Source organism: Erinaceus europaeus, chromosome 1 (assembly GCF_950295315.1).
Source record: "Erinaceus europaeus chromosome 1, mEriEur2.1, whole genome shotgun sequence".
NCBI classification, from domain to species: Eukaryota; Metazoa; Chordata; class Mammalia; order Eulipotyphla; family Erinaceidae; genus Erinaceus; species Erinaceus europaeus.
The window spans coordinates 119,258,824-119,278,403 of record NC_080162.1 but is presented as its reverse complement, the minus strand read 5'-3'; the positions used below and the strand labels follow the sequence as shown (position 1 = coordinate 119,278,403).

The window sequence follows — 19,580 nt, the reverse complement described above, 5'->3', positions numbered from 1 at the left end:
GTTGTTGTTTTCAGTATCTCTTAATCTCTTTTTGAAATATCTTTCTTCTTTTCCAGTTGTCTCTAATTTGTCCTCAATCTTGCTAATTCTGTCTTCAGCCTCATTTATTCTAATCTCTATCCCCTCTACTGCTTTCTAGAGTTCATCTATTTTGTTACCCTGTTGTGATACTGTTTTAGCTTGTTCAGCTAGTTGTGTTCTTAGCTCAGCTATTTCAGCTTTCAGCTCTCTAATAACCGTGAGATAATTAGTGTTTTCTTCCAGACTCTCATTTGTTGTTTCTGCATTTCTGATGACAATTCTTTCAAGCTCTTTACTCTTCCTGTGATTATTTCCTTAACTAGTGTTTGGATGTTGAACTCGTTATTTTGTGCTTCAGCCTCAGGGTGTCTTTTAGCTGGACTCTTGTCTTAGTTCATTTCTCCAATATTTCTCCTTGTTGGTTTACCCATTCTATATAGTATGTTATGAGGTCCCTCTTTCAGTACTTTTCAAATTACTGATCACTCTTGGCTGGATTGACTTGTGTCTAAGTAAGGTACTTAAAGGGTTCTTAGTTGTGGAAACTGACAGTTGTTTCAATATTAGTTTAATCCCTGAGTTGGTGCACAGTGCCTTTTAAAGCTTCTTTTTCTTTTTCTTCTCTGTAGGCTATGGGAACCTGAGGGCTTTTAAACTATAAGTAGGCTTCTTAGCTTAATCCCTCACTCCTGACCAAGAGATAAAGCAGGCTGGAGGAGAGATAATACAGTGGTTATGCAAGGAGACTCTCACACCCCAAGGATCCAAAGCTCCAGGCTCAATTCAGCTCCTCTGCCAAGCCGGGCATCATTGCTGGGCCCTGTGAGTTTCTAAACAATTCCCGTTTATAGTCTGTAGGTTCTGAGACAACTATTCACTATGTTCTCATCAGGAGAACAACTTGGAAAGGCTCCCACCAATCAGCTCCACCAAAGGTGTAGCTCTTCTCCTGAGTTTCCTGGTCAGTTGTCTGTCCCTTGGTGTCAGCACAGGACCTCCTGCCTGCTGGTCCAGCCTCTGAGGGCAGTAGCAATGGAGACTCACAGTTGCATTTGGTGAGTCTTAGGGGAGTGAGTCCTCTCCTCCCTTCAGCTGTATTTTTGTTGGTAAAACAGACAGGAGATTTTGCCTCAACTGATAAACTGCCGGACTGTTACCAGCCACTTAATCTCTCCCTAGGCTCCTTTCTGTCCATGAGCCACATGTGTTTGTAATCACTGGTGATTTGGTGGGTTCCTAAAGTCATTCTAGTCTTGCCTTTTTGCAGTCCAAGATGGTCTCCTTTTCTAAAGTGAAGTCTTTATGGGAATAGAGATCAGAGAGCTTGATTTAGACAAATATCCCAGACATGAGGAAATTCCAGAGAGAAAGGCTGAATTAACTTTATTGCCATTTCTGACAGAAGAGGACTGCAGAGCTCAGAGAAATCCCTTGGCCCACAACAATGACCCAGTTAAAAATGGCAGTGGAATAGATAGGATCCCAATTCAGGGGTCCAGCTTCTTTCCCAGAAGTCAACAACTGCTTCCCTGGCAGTGCAGTTCCCTTGGTTCATCATTGAGCAGCACCACCTTGAGCAGATGTGCTAAACTAAGTCTAACATGTACACTATTTTGTGATCTTATTGTTTGGTTACAGATACTGGAGTCATGGTAGCTTCCACCCTGAGGAGCAAAGGTTGGTATGGGTTTCCTTTGCATTTCCTGACTTATATTTGGGTAGCTTGGTGATGAGGTCCAATTGAGTCTAAACCAGAGAGCTAGCTCCATCCTGTATGTGATGCAGGAGGAGAAGTTTCCTCAGCAAACTGGATAGGTGTTATGGCAATTAAACTGCAGACTTAAGCAGGTAAGATTGAGTTGCCACTGGCTGCAACAGATGATCTGGAATTCCAGGAGACTCTTTAGCTGTCAAAGTTTAGAGTTAGTATTGCCTTGAGACATGGGGTGGGGGAAACCTAGGAAAATAAGAGTGTCAGTGCATGTTAAAAAAATTGAAATCTGCTTAGGGGAATAGTATAGCATTTTCCCTTGCTTTGACAGTGGGATAATTTGCACTTGACAAGTATTTTTTCCTATTTGAACATCACCCTGTGAGTGGGGTGAGAAGTATCCCTATGATACAGCCAAATGAGATCGTGTTCATCTGAGTTGAGCAGCAACCCAAATTCTAGAGCTAACAAGTGGGCTCATGCAGGTCCTTGAGTTGACAGTTGGGTCATCAGTTACCTCTATGATGCTACATCTGTGAGTGACACAATAGTTCTAGGCTGAGGAGCCCTATCTCCATTCCACTGTCAATATCACAGAGCTGGGAAGGAGAAATATGTTTCATCAAGAGGTCTTGTTATGCTGGGGAGTGCCTTTTTCATGACTGAGTCAGGGTTTCAAGCAAACAACTTATGTGTTTATGAAACCAATATCATCCCTGCCATGAGGGTTGAGCTGTTTGTACATCCTTCGAGAATTCTTGCAAGGGAGTCAGAGCTGTGTCTTGACCAAAGAGGTTCAATAGAGCTTGCTATTCCCAGATCAATTAACAATCTCTGAAATCACAGGGAACTTAGAAATTTTTCTATGTGTCAACTGTAAACTATTAACTGCACCCCCCCATACTGATTTAAAACATTTCTGAAATTGCTTCTAGACACTGGTGTCTTTTTTTTTTTTTTTTTAAGGACAGCAAGAAATGGAGAGAAGAGGGGAAGACAGAGATGGGGAGAGAAAGATAGATACCTGCAGACCTGCTTCACTGCTCATGAAGCAAGCCCCCTGCAGGTGGGGAGGCGGGGGCTCTAATGGCTTGTGCTTCGTGCCATGTGCACTTAATCTGCTGTGCTACTGCCCGACCTCCACTTTTAACCTATTTTGCATGCTTCTAATGGGCATCAGTGTCGAAACTCTTGATTCTAAAGGGCCAGAGGTCCTGTTTCTAAGGGGTTCACAGTCCTCCTTCTTCCTCTGCCTCTGGAAACAAGTGAGTGTGCTCGAAGGGTTCAGTTGCCCTTTGACTGAACCCTGTCATCCAGTGGGAGATCATAGTGTTGATCAGAGATGAGGATGCCACTTTCCTAAAAGAACCTTCTCCCTCTGGTAGATGCTATCATGCATTAAAGAGTAACTGCCTATATTCATAGATGGAAGAAATTCAGCCTTGTCAGGCAGTCTGAAGAATCCACTAGCTACATTCTCAGAACCTTCAGACTGCCTTCAGATAGTGATCATGACTATGAACATTTGGGGATCACAGTAGCAATTCAGGGCTTGGAAGGTCTGGATCTTCAGCCCTCTGCTGAGTAACTCACCCTGAGAACAGGATAGCAAGAGTTGTTATGGGGGCCAATAAAATAGCTCAATGGACTGGCTGCTGCTGTTCCATGAATGTGATTCATGTTAGGGTCCTATCTCTACCACACTGAAGGAAGCTTCGGTGCTGTGGTCTCTCTCATTCTCTTCCTCTAAGAAAATATTATGTTCATTTTAAAAAGAACTATTATAAAAAGTTTTTGTTAAGAAATTTCAAGGTCCAGCTGGTTGAACACACATGTTAAAATGTGTACGGACTTGGGTTCGAGCCCCCGGTTCCCTGCCTGCAGGGGGAAGCTTCATGAGTGGTGTAACAGTGCTACAAGCATCCCTCTTCCTCTCTTTTTCTCCTTCCACTCTCCATTTCAAATTAAAAATAAATAAATAAATAAATATAAAAAAAGAAAAGAAGAAACAGAGTCACATGTATGTGTATTCATATAGTGGATAGTTGTCTCCTTGTAGCTTTAGCTCACTGGTCCTAATCCTGTTTCTTAGAATAATAACAAGAAAATTGAGCAAATGCAATGTTCCATGTGCTGAGGTCAATGCTTGACATCCATTATCTTATTGTGAGGGGATGAAGATTAGAGATGGTCAGGAAGACGCTGCTAAAGTTGGAATGCAGGCGTTTTAACAGTGCGGTCATGAATTTTAGCCGCTGGATGTCATTTCCTCTTTTCTTTCCTCCAGGGTTATCACTGGGGTTCAGTGACAGCATTACAAATCCACTGCTCCTGGAGGCTATTTTTCTCAGATTTTGTTGCCCTTGTTATTGCCCTTGTTATGGCTGTATTGTTGTTGTTATAGCTTTTGTTGTTGGGTAGGACAGAGAGAAATCAAAAGAGGAGAAGACAAAGAGGAGGAGATAGATACCTGTAGACCTGCTTCACGCCTTGTGAAGTGACCTCTCTGCAGGTGGGGAGCTGGGGGCTTGAACCAGGATCCTTACACCAGTCCTTATGCTGGTTCTTGTGCTGTTCCTTGCGCTTTGCGCCATGTGCTACCCACTCTGCTACCCGATGTGCAACTGCCCAGCCCCACTTCCTCTTTTTTTAAAAAAATTAATTTATTTAATTTCCCTTTTGTTGCCCTTGTTGTTTTTATTGTTGTAGTTATTATTGTTGTCATTGTTAGATAGGACAGAGAGAAATGGAGGAGGGGAAGACAGAGTTGGGGAGAGAAAGACAGACACCTGCAGACTTGCTTCACAGCCTGTGAAGGAACTCCCCTGCAGGTGGGGAGCTGGGGGCTCCAACCTGGATCCTTACCCTGGTCCTTGCACTTCATGCCACATGTACTTAACCTGCTGCTTTACCACCCAACTCCCACTTCCTCTTTTTAAAAAGTTATTTGTCTGACAAACAAAGCATCAATCTGGCACATGCAATATTGGGGACCAAACTTTAGACCTCATATGTGAGAGTCCAGCACCTCAGTGCCACCTTATAGGTTCTTCTAACTCCTCCTAAATCCCAAGTAAGCAAAATGGAAAGCTGAGGACCAGACATGCCCCCCCCCACTTCCCACACTCTTCCCCCCCGCTCCCCCGCCGTTTTCTCTCATTGCTCTTGCTCTATGACTCCCTGAGAGAGGCTGCAACTTTGCTGTTCTCCTTGCCTCCCTTCTCCCCAGTCCTTCTGTCTCCCCTCAACCCTTTTCTCCAGGGCAGGTCCTGCCAGACTGCCTGAGTCTAGGACAGGGATATCCTCTGAATTGTTTCTCCATCCTTCCATACAGAGTCAGGCTTTCTTCATTCCTCAGTTCCAGAAAGGGATTTCCACAGAGGCTCCCAGGATGTCAGAATGCTCATGGTATGTTAGAAATAGCAGACCAAGACCCTTTCCTGGGATGAGACAGAGGTCCCTAAATGTCTTCCCTCCCCTCATGAAGTAATAGTAGAAGCTAGTGTTCTGGGCACATTTCATGTGTTAGCTCAGCTGTGCCCCTATGGCATGACTTCCATGCTTCTCAGGGCCATTTGAACCCTGGGAATTGTTAAAATAATAATAATAATAATGATCCTGCTCTAGAGAAAGTGCTTACCTACTTCAGGCAACAGGCAGGTTGAGGTTCTCTTGTGAGCCTGGTTCTTGAAATCAGACAGACCTGAATTCCATCAGTAGTACAGATTCTGTGATAAACTGCATGACCTTACAAACTATCTACCTTCTCTGGGCCTGGGCTCCTAACCTATAAGATGGGAAAGAGAAGGTTATTGCCATGATGAAATGTTGCCTTTCATTTTGAATGCCTGATGAGGTAGGAAAACTGGAGACAGATCTGCGAGTGCTGTTGGTATTAAACTATGACTATTTAAGTGCTTCTCTAGGTAGATCTTACAGCTTCTGTCTGGGTGAGGCTTCCCATTGTTTCTATAAAATCAAAGCTGTCTGGAGAGCTCATTGGGTCATTATAATACTTGTTTTCTCTCCCCCATCCTGGATGGATGAGGAGGCTGGATATTTTCCAGTGTGTTCATGCTTGTGTGTATGTGTTGACTTACTATTACTGTGAGCTTAGTTTTTCTCCTTCTTTTCAGAAAGGGAATGTTTGGACTGAAGCTGAAGAAGAAGAAGAATAAAGCAGAAAAGGGATTAATCCTAGCCAACAAAGTTGCCCAAGGTGAGGCAGTGTGTGTGTGTGTGGGGGGGGGGGGTGGTGAGGGTGATGGGGCTGGGCTCATAAACAGGAAGGCCTCACAGTGCGAACACTCTTCTTGGCAGAGAATGAGTTTCTCTTTGAATGTGAGGCAGGAAATATGTTGTCTGCTAGCCACAAAAGGTAATCTATCTTGAAATGGCAGCTTATTTGGTTACTGGGCCAAACAGAGGTTCAGGGGACATAGGCTGGATTGTGAAAGGGGAGGGTAATGAGAGGGTAACTGCAGGGTTCAACTCCCATTTCTTTTCTAATTTGCTCAGTGGCCCAAGGCAAATCCCCCCAGTGACTCAGAATCTCTTTTTTCCTCTTTGTCTGATGGGCATATTTTGGGTCCGTGCCAACATGCTCAGTCACAGGAAGACTCAATTGGGCTTTGGAAAATAAGAAAATAAGAGTAAGAGGAGGTTTTTGTAGGTACAGGCCTAGTTACTACAGTATCTTAAATAGAAGCAATCCTATCTTTGGGTTCCTGCTTTTTGAACAACTTGTTTTATATCTTACTGCCTTTCAGCCACAAAAGTACAGACGCTACTATGATTCCATCTGTCTTCCCTGGGCAGAACACCTCACCAGTGTGTCCCACAGTCTCAACTCTCCAGAGCCCTACCCTACTAGGGAAAGACAGAAACAGGTTAGGGGTATGAATTGGCCTATCAACATCTGTGTCCAACAGACAAACAATTACAGAAGCAAGGATCTTCCACTTTCTGCACCCCATAAGGAGTTTTGGTCCATACTCCCAGAGGGATGAAGAAAAGGGAAGTTTCCAATGGAGGGGATAGGACAGGGAACTCTGGTGGTGGGAACTATATGGAATTGTACCCCTGTTATCTTACAATCTTGATAATCATTATTATCAAGATTGTAATCATTAACTCACTAATCATTTTTTTAAAAAATTAAAACTTTCTATTTAAAAAAATAAAAGCATTCTCAAAAACTTTGTGTTAGCCATATGGTGTAAAGGGGAGAAGTGATTGACATTAACGTATTTGGAAATTAACTGGAACTTTCACAGACTCCTCGAGATCCTTTGAACTGGGGGACACTGGTAACTACAAGTTCAAGGCTAACCTTCTGGATTATTTCCAACCAAAATCAGTACATTGGGGTTGCTTCATTTTTATTTCTCTAATTGCTTCTGGGCAGTTCTCCTTTTCTGCCATTCACTACAGGTGTCTTATAACCTCATCCCCAGCCTGACTTCGTCCCTTGCCCTCAAGTAAAATTTATATCCAGGTGATCTGTTTTTTTTAAATTAGTGATAATAATGATTGACAAGATTGTGAGATAAGAGGGGTACAATTCTCACCACCAGAGTTCTGTATCCCATCCCCTCCATTGGGACATTCCCTATTCTTTATTCCTCTGGGAGTATGGAGCAAAGATCTTTTTGTGGTGCAGGAGGTGGGAGGTCTGCCTTCTGCAATTGCTTTCCTGTTTGACATGGGTGTTGGCAGGTGGATCCCAACCTGGCTTTATCTTTCTCTAGTGGAGCAGGGATCTAGGGAGGTGAGGTTCCAAGGGGATAAAGAATAGGGAACCTCACAATAAAAAAAAAAGACCACCTGGATATAAATTTTACTTGAGGACAAGACATTGTTGAGGTCAACTTCCAGGAAAGTCAGGTTGGTGTCACGGTAGCATCTGCAACTTGGTGGCTGAAAGGCATTTAAGATATAAAGAGAACAAATTGTTTAATAATCAAGAACCTAAAAGTAAGAGTAAAGCAGATGATATTTGGGGTCTTCATGTTGGAAGAATTTAGGAAGTCTATTTTAGGTATATTCCAAGAGGTCCATGACTTTACTAGTTTTTGCCAGGTGATATTCTATGCCAGTTAAAACAAAAATCCCCGGTGTTGTGGAGGGACAATGTCTAAAGAATCTGTTCGGCAACTATTTAGAGTTTTTAAACCCCTGTGTATTAGTTTCCAGTGACTGCTGTGATAAAAGACTACAAACTGTGGGGTTTGGAACAATGCACACAGGTTCTCTCACAGTAATGGGGGCAGAAATTAATAATCAGCATGACTGGGCCAAAAATTATGCTGTTGGCAGGAACTTAGTCTTTCAGGAAAATTTGTTCCTTGACTTCTCTTTCTGCTAGTGGTTTCATGCAACATTCTTTGCAACAACATCGATTCGGTCTCTGCCGAATGCTCAAGATCTCTTTTTTCCTCCTTCTCACTGCTCAGCTTCCCTCCTGTAAGGGTTTGTGTGACTCTGATCAAAGCATACCTGCATAACTCAGGACAATCCCCTCATATCAGCATTGTTATCAGGCACATCAGCAAAGACCCTTTTCCCAAATAATATCACATTTACAGCTACTAGGCACTAGGACCCTTACTTTGGGGAACATGGCTCAGCCCACTTTATTTTCCAACTCAAAACCGACCTTCAAAGGGAAATTGAGAAAGGACAGCAGGTGGCAGATTTGGGGTGGATATTGTAAGTGGTAATTAAAATCTCTATCAGCTGATGGTCTACACTAGCAGGAATTCAGGAACTGCTTCCCACCAGGGTTATCATAAAGGCTCAGTGCCTGCAGAGATCTAACATTTCCATGGATTTTTTTTTCTTTTCTTTCTTTTTGAGAGAGAGGAGAGACAGAGAAAAGAGATACCTGCAGAACTGTTCCACCATTCCACCAACCCCCCTGTCCCGTCCACTGCAGGTGAAGACCAGAACATTGAGCCCAGGTCTTTGCACATGGTAATGTGTACTGTCTACTGGGTGAGCCACAATCTGGTCCCAGAATGGTGTGCTTTTTTTTTTTGTGGCAAATTTACATATAAATCCAATAAATGCTAACTCATCATGAAAATGAGCCCCCTCCAGCCCCCATCAGCAGAAACAGCCTCTCCCAGAACCTTGTATTTGAGAAATGAGAAGTGTTAGGTTCTCTTCCAGATCAACACCCTACATTTTAGCAGCTTCTCAGTAGTTCATATGTACATCAAATGCTACTAATGATCTTCAGAGGGAACACATCCCTTGCTTAGTCTCATAGTGAAAAATCATGACTTAAAATAAATTATTAGGGGTTGCATGGTGGTGCACAAGGTTGAGTGCCCACATCACAGTGTGCAAGGATCTGAGTTCAAGCCCCTGGTCTCTATCTGCAGGGGGAAGCTTCATGGGTGGTGAAATAGTACTGCAGGTGTCTGTCTCTCTCCTTTTCTATCTCCCCATTCCCTCTTGATTTCTCTCAGTTTAAGTAAATGACTCTAGGGGGCAGGGTAGTTAAACAGAGTGCTTTCAGGTCCTGGTGCATGATAGTAGGGGAAGATCTTGGTTGGAGGTGAGAGTGCTTTGCAGGAAGCTGAGAAATTTTATATATGTATTTGTAAACAACTGTGTTTGCTGTAAACCATTAATCCCCCAATAAAAATAAATAAAATCTTAAAAATAAGGTAGACCTACAAAAAAGAAAATAGGTTGCTAAATTCATAATCTGTCATCCTTTTTTAAAATATGTTTTTAAAATATTTTGTTTTCTTTAATGAGACACAGAAAGAGAGAGCTCTGGTTTATGGTGGTGCTGGGAACTGAACTTGGGACCTTTGGTGCCTCAGGCATGAAAGTCTTTTTTGCATAACCATTATACTGTCTCCCCAGCTAAATTTAGCATTCTTTCTACAATACTAAGTATATAAATGTATTTGTTTTTGAAAACAGGAGATGCATACTTTTTAGAAAAAAAATGGAATTTAGGTATTTAATTAAGGTAATCAATTGGCAGAACTGATTGCCAATTAAGGGATATGTGTTGAGGTGTTCACTTGGCAGAACTCACTGTTATGCTGGTAATCTGACTTTTCCACTAATAAGATGTCAGGTTCAGGTAGGCAAAAACTGTACGGTTAAGTCTCCTAATATCCCCTACAGTGGGTATGGAGTCAGGACTCAGTAGGTCACAGATGTGTGTCCTGTGAACAGGATTTCCTTTTCTTGCTTCTTCAGATGGACAAAGTGAAGCAGAAGCACCTCAGGAGGGGCCTTTTCTCCAGGAAGGACCCAGTGGAGACCTGGTTTATGATGAGGCTGCCGTCATACCTGTCCCCTCAGCTCCTCCAAAGAGAAGGTACAGCATGGATGCCAGCAGGCAGCACACACTCACCCAGCACTTCCTATAGGTGGTAGGATGGAAGAGAATAGCACCCAGTCACAGCACCTGAGAAGTCAAAGGGAAGATAGAGCTCTGTCTCCTCAGCTTTCTCTATGGGAGTGTTGGTCTCATCAGCCCTCAGCAGGTCATGTCCTGGCTCCTCTAGCTTCTGCTCTTAAACCCCTTGAATTAAGGTCTCCACATTCCTTAGAATTCAAGGATCATAGTAGCAAGATAGGTTGAGAAGCTACCTCTTACTCACTCTTTAGTAATTCACCAAGGTGGTAGATGTTTTATCCTTGCATTTGTCCTCAATCAGAAGGTGGTGTTTATCTTACCTAGTAGAAAATCTAGAACAAGCCAGCCTCCAGCATACAGTTTGCTTTGTCAGTTAGCTCTTGATATGTAACTAATAATATCCAAACAGAATTTCTGAATGCCATAAGTATTTGTTATGAGTCTCTGCCTCATTTGAATAGTTTTATGGACCCTGGGTAGTCACAGATATGTCATGTGTTCTGTGGTCATGTGGTAGCTCTTAGGATCTTACTTTGGGCATTAGCTGGTGGGAGGTTGGTCCTGGATTGCTTCAGCCAATGGATTATCTTCCATGTGGTATTAAATTTATTGAAGCTTGTTCTTGTGGTGGTGATGACAGTATTGCAATAGAAAGAATGGATGTAAGCCAGGTCTTTTGAGGCTTAGACCCTGGTGGCTAATTCTAGTCAAAAGTTCAGTCCATATCAGAGATAGAGGGAACCACAAATCACGGGGCAAAGAGTGTGGATGCTGGGAAACCTGCATTCTCTAGCACTTTTAAATGAGTGATTTAATATTGATTTACAAAACTGTAGGGGTATAATTCCATACAGTTCCCACCACCAGAGTTCTATGTCCCATCCCTCAATTGGAAACTGCAGTAATTCTCCCAAGATCACCGATAAGGACTGATTCTATAATTCTTTCTATATATTTTTTTGCCAGTTTTAAATAGTTTTATTTAAGACATTAATTTTCCACTTATAATACAGTGCTTATAAAGTGGAATGTTTCCCTGTGCACATATTCTGTGTATCTATGCTCTATACATCTACGTATCTATGTATCTGTATATCTATATATCTTTTTTTATTTAAGAAAGGATTAATTAACAAAACCATAGGGTAGGAGGGGTACAACTCCACACAATTCCCACCACCCAATCTCCATATCCCACCCCCTCCCCTGATATCTTTCCCATTCTCCATCCCTCTGGGAGCATGGACCCAGGGTCATTTTGTGGGTTGCAGAAGGTAGAAGGTCTGGCTTCTGTAATTGCTTCCCCGCTGAACATGGGCATTGACTGGTCGGTCCATACTCCTAGTCTGCCTTTTCTCTTTCCCTAGTAGGGTGGGTCTCTGGGGAAGCTGAGCTCCAGGACACATTGGTGGGGTCTTTAATCCAGGGAAGCCTGGCCAGCATCCTGATGGCATCTGGAACCTGGTGACTGAAAAGAGAGTTAACATACGAAGCCAAACAAATTGTTGAGCAATCAAGGACCCAAAGCTTGGAATAGTGGAGAGGAAGTGTTAGGGAGGTATCTATGTGTCTATATTTCTATGTATCTATATAACTATACATCTATGTATATATTTTCAACAGTTCTTCCTTCACTTCCTTTCTAAATCACCTGTTAGAAACGTGAGGCACAAATGAGATACAGAGACTAGTGAGCAGACAAAGAAAAGCTTGAATATATTAACCAAAGGAGAGGAAGAGCCCAGCTACAGAAGCCTGGGGAGCTTAAGAATCCATCCTGGGGCAGGTTGGTGGGCCTTATACAGAGTCTTGGTTCAGGGCTATTTCTGGTTACCTGGAAGACTGGCCTCAAGAAAACCTCTCCAACGTGTCCCATGCAGACAGGAGCAAGATGAATTCTTTCTGTGAGGATAGGGGCTTAGGGCTCAGCAATATTTCCTTCAATCCCTATACCTGTTAATACTTCGGGTATCTTTCTTTTTCTCCTCTTCTCTCTCAGATAAGAGAAATAGCACCTGGATTTCTCTGGGTTTTCCAGATTTGCTTCCCTTTCACTGGTGGTGTAAAAACAATATTTCTGGTGACAAATTCTTCAGGTCCTGGTAGAATGAGGGTACAGAGGCCTCTAATTTCCTCCTCTTATCTTCTACCCCTCTGGGAGTATGGACTTCTTTTTGGGGTGCAGGTGAGAGTTCTGGCTTCATTAATTGTTTCTCTGCTGGACATGGGCATTGGCAGGTGGTTCCATACCCCTAGCCTAGCCTGTCTCTGTCTTTCCCTAGTGGGGTAGAGCTCTGGAGAGGCAAGGCTCTAAGAAGAATTGGTGAGGTTGTCTGCCCAGGGAAGTCAGGCTAGAATCATAACATCTAGAGCTTGGTGGCTGAAACCCAGTAAGATGGAAAGCAAGACAAACTGTTTAATAAACAAGAACCATAAAGTAAGAATACAGCAGATGAATGTAGGAATTTTAGGGTGGAAGGCAGCTAGGAAGTCTACTTTAGGTATGTTCCTAGGAGCCTATGTCTTAATCATCTTTATTTGAGCTTGATAGTACTAGAAATATTGTCTGGGAAGATGGTGTCAGAGTTGAGAGTAGAGCTAGGAAGCAAGATTAGGGCAGAGAGTTGCTTGCAAACTTGAAGAAAAAAATAAATATGCAATTAACTTTTACCACAGTGATCTAACACGGGGCCCATATTTATTCACACTTAGCACAGGAACCTCTACTGACTATTTAATACTTACTAGTTCTCTCATTATATCCAGTTATCTGTCAAATATGGAATCATATCTCAAAGGCAAAAAAAAATAGCTTACTCATCTTTGCCTTTTTAAATTTATTTTTTATTTTGTGTATTTATTCATTTTTAAATAATGACAGAGAGAAACAGAGAGGGAAGGGGCAAATAAAAATGGAGAGAGAGAGAGACAGAGAGAGAGAGAGAGAGAGAGAGAGAGAGAGAGAGAGAGAGAGAGGAACCTACAGCAGTGCCTCATTGCTCCTGAAGCTTCCCACCAGCAGGTGGGGACTAGGGACTTCAACCCATATCATTGTGCATTGTAACACATATGTTCTATCAGGTGCCCTACTATCTAGCCTCTCATCTTTGATTTTTTTTTTCCCCTGAGACTAGCATGGAATTTTCACATAGTAAATGATCAGTACAAATTTGCCACTTCATCAGTGAATATATACTTCTTGATACACATTTTTTAAAAATGTGAATTAGCTCGCTTATCCCAGGAGCAAACCAAAATGTTAGGAATTATGATTTTCAATTTCATAAAATAAAATTAGTGTTATCTGACAGCATTAGGGGAAGAATATATTTTATTTCCAAGCTGTCTAGTTCCAAAGACTCAAGTGTTTGGTTAGTTCTCTTTTTTTCGAGATTCAATTGTAGTAAGTAGAAATGCAATGCAGGATGGCATTGTTAGAAGGCAAGAGAATAAAATGCAAGAGAAACTCACATTAAATTCACTTCCCAGCCAGTGCTGCTCCCATGACAACAGAGATTCTTCATCTCCTCCTATTGTCTGACCTCTAACTGCCCAGGTGTTGCACATCTGTTTTTAATTGCCTGTGACAGTTCAGATAAATGAAATCCCCTGGAATGTCAAACTTTACTGAGATAGAATCTAGGTCTTTCCTTCCAATTTTATCTTTCACCAGTTTTTTTTCAGAAGCAATCATAAAAACCAGAATTGTCATATCTTCCAGAAAAGGCAAAATGCTTCCATAGATAGAATTAGGAGATAGCAGGATCAACTCTGCCATCAACTTGCTGAGGCCTCTCAGTATTTTTATAGTAAATAATATTAACCATAATACTCACATTAAGAGTTGATACTTACTTTTGCAAGGCACTAGGTTAAGCCTTTACATATATCCCATTATTTAATTGTAGTACCTTTTGTGGTAGCTGTTACTGTTACCTCCATTGTTAGAGTGGGGAGATTGAGTCATAGAAAAGATCAAGTTCAACGTCTATGTCCAGTGGAGAAGCAATTACAAAAGGCAGACCTTCCACCTTCTGTACCTCATAATGATCTTGGGCTCATACTCTCAGAGGTATAAAGAACAGGAAAGCTTCCAAGGGAGGGGGGGGGATGGAGAACTCTGGTGGTGGGAACTGTGTGGAATTATACCATTCTTACCCAATGGTTGTCGTTCATTATTAAATAAAATAAATAAAATATCAAGTTACATTGTTGGTAAAATAGCTCAGTTGTTATGCGGAAAAGACTTCCATGCCTGCAGCACCAAAGGTGTCAGGGTCAACCTTTTCACACCACCACAAGACAGAACTGAGCAATGAGGAAAAAAAATCAAATCACATGCCCACAGAGATGTAGAGGGAATTTGTGATATAGTATAAACAAAAGATATCTTTTGAAAAACCTGAAAAAGACTATTGTGACATATATTTAATGTATGCCCTTACTTAACGAACCAAATATGACTCTCTTTTAATAGGTCAAAACTCTTGACTAAGATTCATGATGGGGATGTTAAATCGCAAAATTACCAAGTAAGTGACTAACTCCTCCTATGTGGCTTCTCCTGGTTCTTACTGTGTGAAAAGCAGCCAATCCAGAGTGGTGTGTGATGCTTTGTGTTGTAGATTGCCATAACTATCACTGAGGCACGCCAGCTAGTGGGAGAGAACATTGACCCAGTTGTGATCATCGAGATTGGGGATGAGAAGAAGCAAAGCACAGTGAAGGAAGGAACCAACAGCCCATTTTACAATGAAGTAAGTTGTTGAGGTCAGCAATGTCGTCTCTTCTAATGTCCTTACACTGTCAAGCTGTGGTATTCCTGAGCCAAAGAATAAACTGTGATTGCTTCCTATCCCTCAAATAATCTCATGTTAATTTTTCTGAGATGTTTACGAATAGCCCCACACAGTTTAAAAGTAAAGTAAAAGAATTCCTCCTGATGGAAAATTTATGACTATATTTTCAATATATTTATTTCTCATAAACTCATGTTCTTCCCTTGTAAACTCTGGGTTAATAGCTAACAAATATGTTGGATGTTAGTGAGAATATACGCACTCTTTTGCATGACAGAATGCAATTATTGGGACTGGGTGGTGGCACACCTGGTTGAGCACATGTTACAATGTGCAAGGACCCAGGTTCAAGCCCCCAGTCCCCACCTGCAGGAGGAAAGCTTTGCAAGCGGGAAACAGTACTGCAGGTGTCTCTCTGTCTCTCTCCCTGTCTATCTTCCCACCCCCTTTCAATTTCTGGCTGTTTCTATCTAATAAATCTTTATTACTTTGTATTTATTACTTTATTATTTTGTATTTATTAATACAAAAATTAAAATGCCATTATTAATTTAAAATTTTATCCATGATTTAATACTGATTTACAAAATTATAAAATAACAGGGGTATAATTCCACATGTTTTCCACTGCCAGAATTCTATGTCCCATTCCCTCCACAGGAAACTGCATTAGTTTTCCCAACGTAACAGATATGGGTTGATTATTATTTTTGTAACTATATATCTATATCTATTTGTCCCCCCACTTTTTCTATGGTTCTGCCTTCTCTTTCTTTCTATATCACACCTCCTACTTTCAAGTGTCCTTCCTTTTTTTTGACTCTTCTCTTTCTGGGATAGAATTGAAGTTCAGAGCCTTCTGGTCATCTTCTTCTAACATTTACCCCTCTGGGAGTATGGGCCCAAATATTTTTCGGGTGCAGAAGGTGGAAAGTCTGGCTTCTGTAATTGCTTCTCTGCTGGACATGGGCATTGACAGGCTGATCTATACCCTCAGTCTATTTCTGGTTTTCCCTAGAGGGATAGAGCTCTAGAGAGGTGACATTCCAGGACACATTAGTGAGGTTGTTGACCCAGAATTATTAATTTTGAAATAGGCAATCTGTATTGGAAAGTAAAATAGACATATTTTTGAATCATGGTAAAATTATGACATAAAGCTTCTAAATATTAAATGCACTAAATTTCCTTTTTAAATAAAAATATTACTTGGTTATAAACAATAAAAGGTAGAAAGAGTATAAAATGTGTTTAGGAAAACTGTCATTCTGATCTTTGATCCTAATTAAATTTTCCCTCCCTAGAAGCAGTCATTCTCACCATGCATCTGTTTATTCTTCCAGAGATATTCTAAGCATGCATACAAATGTAAATATCATAACCAAATAGTAGAGTTCTATAATACTGTCTTGAACTTTGATCTTTTTACACACCATATCTTGAAGACCAGTTTATCGGTAAATTTCTCTTTCTCTCTCTAAGTATATATATATTTTTTCCAGAACATATTTCAATCTTATTTTTCCCTCATTTCCAAAGTTTTTCATTGTATTGACACTGCATAATTTATTAGAATGGTTAAGCTTTTATTAATGGGTATAATTTGTTTCAATATCTGGCTATAAATAAAATAATAATAATAATACTTATATGGCTTTATAGGCCAAAGATTATAAACATTTCAAATTGTGATATTGCCAAAGGGCCCTCCAATGAGGTCACAATTTAAATTTCTTTTTTTCAATTTTTTAATTTATTTATTGAATAGGAACAGAGAGAAATTGAGAAAGGAGGGGGAGATAGTGAGGGAGAGAGATACCTACAGCCCTGCTTCACCACTTGTGAAGCTTCCCCTTGCAGGTGAGAACCAGGGGCTTGAACCTGTGTCCTTGCATGCTGTAATGTGTGCACTTAACCAAGTGTGCCACCACCTGGCCCACTTCAATTTCAATTAATAGTGTGCTACAATGCTTGTTTCCCCACAGGCACTTTGACACTATGAATTATTAAGAAAAGATGCAGTAAACTCTTAATTATTTTCCTAGCAGGAGTGGTAATTGAAAAGGAAGTCAGGCAAAATATGGGTTGTGAAATAAGCAGAAACCACCCAAAACCTACATGAGCTGTTTCTGGGTTTGAGTATGTTTGTGGGACCCTCCTAAGATGTTCTACCTACTATGCTGTTTTCTTAAAGAGAAGACTCTGGATACACTGTAACCTTCCACTAATTTCTATGCATCCCCATTATGATACATGAGGGTATCTTTTAGCTCCCACATTTTGCTTTTCTTATTTTGTATTTTATGAGTTGTTAGGGGTTGGGGAGATAGTTCAATGGGTCAGAGCACAGCATCTATATCCTGAGGTGCCAAAGGTCCCAAGTTCAGTCCTTGGAACTACTGAAAGCCAGTAGCAGTGCTCTGATCTCCCATAAAAACAGGTTTCAAAGAGCAGACTGACAGTGTTCACTGTCCCCTTTCCTAACTTGCTGTCATATTCTTGTTTGAAGTCTTTGTGCCATTCATTTTCCACCCTGCCACTCAAAACCCAAAGAATAATTTTCTAACCAGCTCCCTGTCCTACCTGACCTACATTAGTACTGCAAACATGCAGCTCACAAAGAAATGTCATTCCCACGTCCTGCCTCTCAGGAGCATTAAAAATGCGTATTTGGGAAGTCCTCTATGAAGTTCAAATACCAGGCCAGTTAGGACTTGAAACCCTTGTGGGTAGCTGCAGAGAAACTTAGCTTTGGACCCAGGCCCAGTAATATGGATATGTCTCTTAAATAATTTCATCTTCAGTTTCTTCAGTTTTCTTTCTCTTTTTTAATAACCATGTTTTTTAAATTAATTAATTTATTAATTCATTCATTCATTCATTCATTTATTTGGTAGAGTCAGCCAGAAGTCAAAAGAGAAGGGGGTGATAGAGAGGAGGAGAGACAGAGAGATACCTGTAACATTGCTTCACCACTTGCAAAGCTTTCCCCCTGCAGATGGGGACTGGGGGCTTGAACCTGGGTCCTTGTGCATTGTAACATGTGCGCTCAACTAAGTGCGCCACCACCTGGCTGCTCTTCAGTTTTCTTACCTGATGACTATGGACAGTAGTCTAGATAACTTCTTCAATTCTTTAACCACTTTCTTTAATATTAGAAATCTTCCTTGTCCACAATTTCATTTCCTCTTTGATCAGTCTTGGGAGTTGAATAGGGGTTTTTGAATCTGAAAAATCTAGAATATCAGATTTTAATCTTAATCAAATTTGTTTCAAATTAAAATCACAGTGAGATACAGTTATCAGCCATAATAATATATATGACATATGAACATATATCAAAGGAATTGACAGATCAAATATTGGTGAAAATGTAGAGAAATGGCTGTTTATACATCCTGCCTGTAGAAATGTAAGATGGCTTACTTAGACTCTTTGGAAAGAAACTTCATATTACCTACTAAAAATTCACATAAGGCATGCTCCAACAATTCTATGTCTATGTGAAGTTTAGAGGAAAGTTTACATCTTGCATATCTCATGCAAAGACATGGCTGGTGACATTCTTTTTTTTTTTTTTTACATATAATGAAAGAAAAAACTAATTGAAACTAACTCAGTGGTTTTCAGTAGGAGGTGATGTATTCATGCTACTGAGGAGAACGTAACAAATGGGGTACTCCAGGGACAGGCTTCTTGGATATAAGCCTATATTCTTTTATTTTTTAAAAATATATAAGCCTATATTCTATAACTAGAATATATTTTGTTTTACAGTATTTTGTCTTTGACTTCATTGGGCCTCAAGTTCATCTTTTTGACAAGATTATCAAAATCTCAGTAAGTGTCTCACTGATTTTGTGTGTGAAGGTGGGGAAAGAAAGAGGTTGGAGGGATTTTCAGTTTTCGAAATTTCCAGAACAGCTTGGCATGTGAGGTAGGGATGAACAACAGATTCAGACAGGTGAATGTGGGTTGGTGAGTTTGAAACCAACAGAATGTATCTTGAAAGAATCAGTGCAGAGGAGTTTTTCAAGAAAAACCTTGAGAAAAATCTGTGCTTCTTGGAAGCAAGTTGTATGTTACTATCACATCATCATGAATTGATTGTGGGGTTTACTAGTTTGGGAATGAGAAACATGCTTCAGATGATATCTTAATGTATTACCATTTTGAGTTTGACTCCATCCTTTCTGTGAAATAAACATTACATCTCTCTTTTGGGGTGATATACAGACTAATGATAATCACATCTTTCTCCTCCTTCAAACTGGAAACAAATAGAGACATAGAGTCAGGAAGGACCCTCCAGGGTTATCGCTACCAGTACTACCACTGCTCCTGGTAGCTATTTTTTCCATTTCATTGGATAAGGCAGAAAGAAATTGAGAGGGGAGGGGGAAGGCAAGAGGGGGAGAAAGTAAGAGAGACACCTGCATACCTGATTCATCACTTATGAAACAAATGTCCCCATGTAGGTAGGGAGAAGTCCTTGCATGGAATACTACGTCTGAGTAATAATTTGGTTTTTTTAAATAGTTGTTTCTGAGTGTGGACCACAGGATCATGGGAAGTTGGGTTTGTGTAGACCTTTCCTCAGTACTGGTGGGTGAATTCATGGTTCCAGATTTAGTCTGAAGTAGAGCGAGGGAGAGAGAGA

General features: G+C 40.8%; 1 protein-coding gene across 1 annotated transcript in view; it reads left to right on the top strand.

Moving 5' to 3' along the window:
- Positions 1–5,875: 5,875 nt before the first annotated feature.
- The window catches only part of FER1L6 (fer-1 like family member 6), a 151,226-nt gene continuing 137,521 nt past the window's right edge, over positions 5,876–19,580 (top strand). Inside the window, exons 1-5 of the mRNA XM_060195393.1 lie at positions 5,876–5,951; positions 9,959–10,079; positions 14,599–14,653; positions 14,747–14,878; positions 18,698–18,760. Of these exons, the coding sequence (XP_060051376.1) occupies positions 5,876–5,951; positions 9,959–10,079; positions 14,599–14,653; positions 14,747–14,878; positions 18,698–18,760 (447 nt within the window). The remainder of the gene's footprint in view (positions 5,952–9,958; positions 10,080–14,598; positions 14,654–14,746; positions 14,879–18,697; positions 18,761–19,580) is intronic.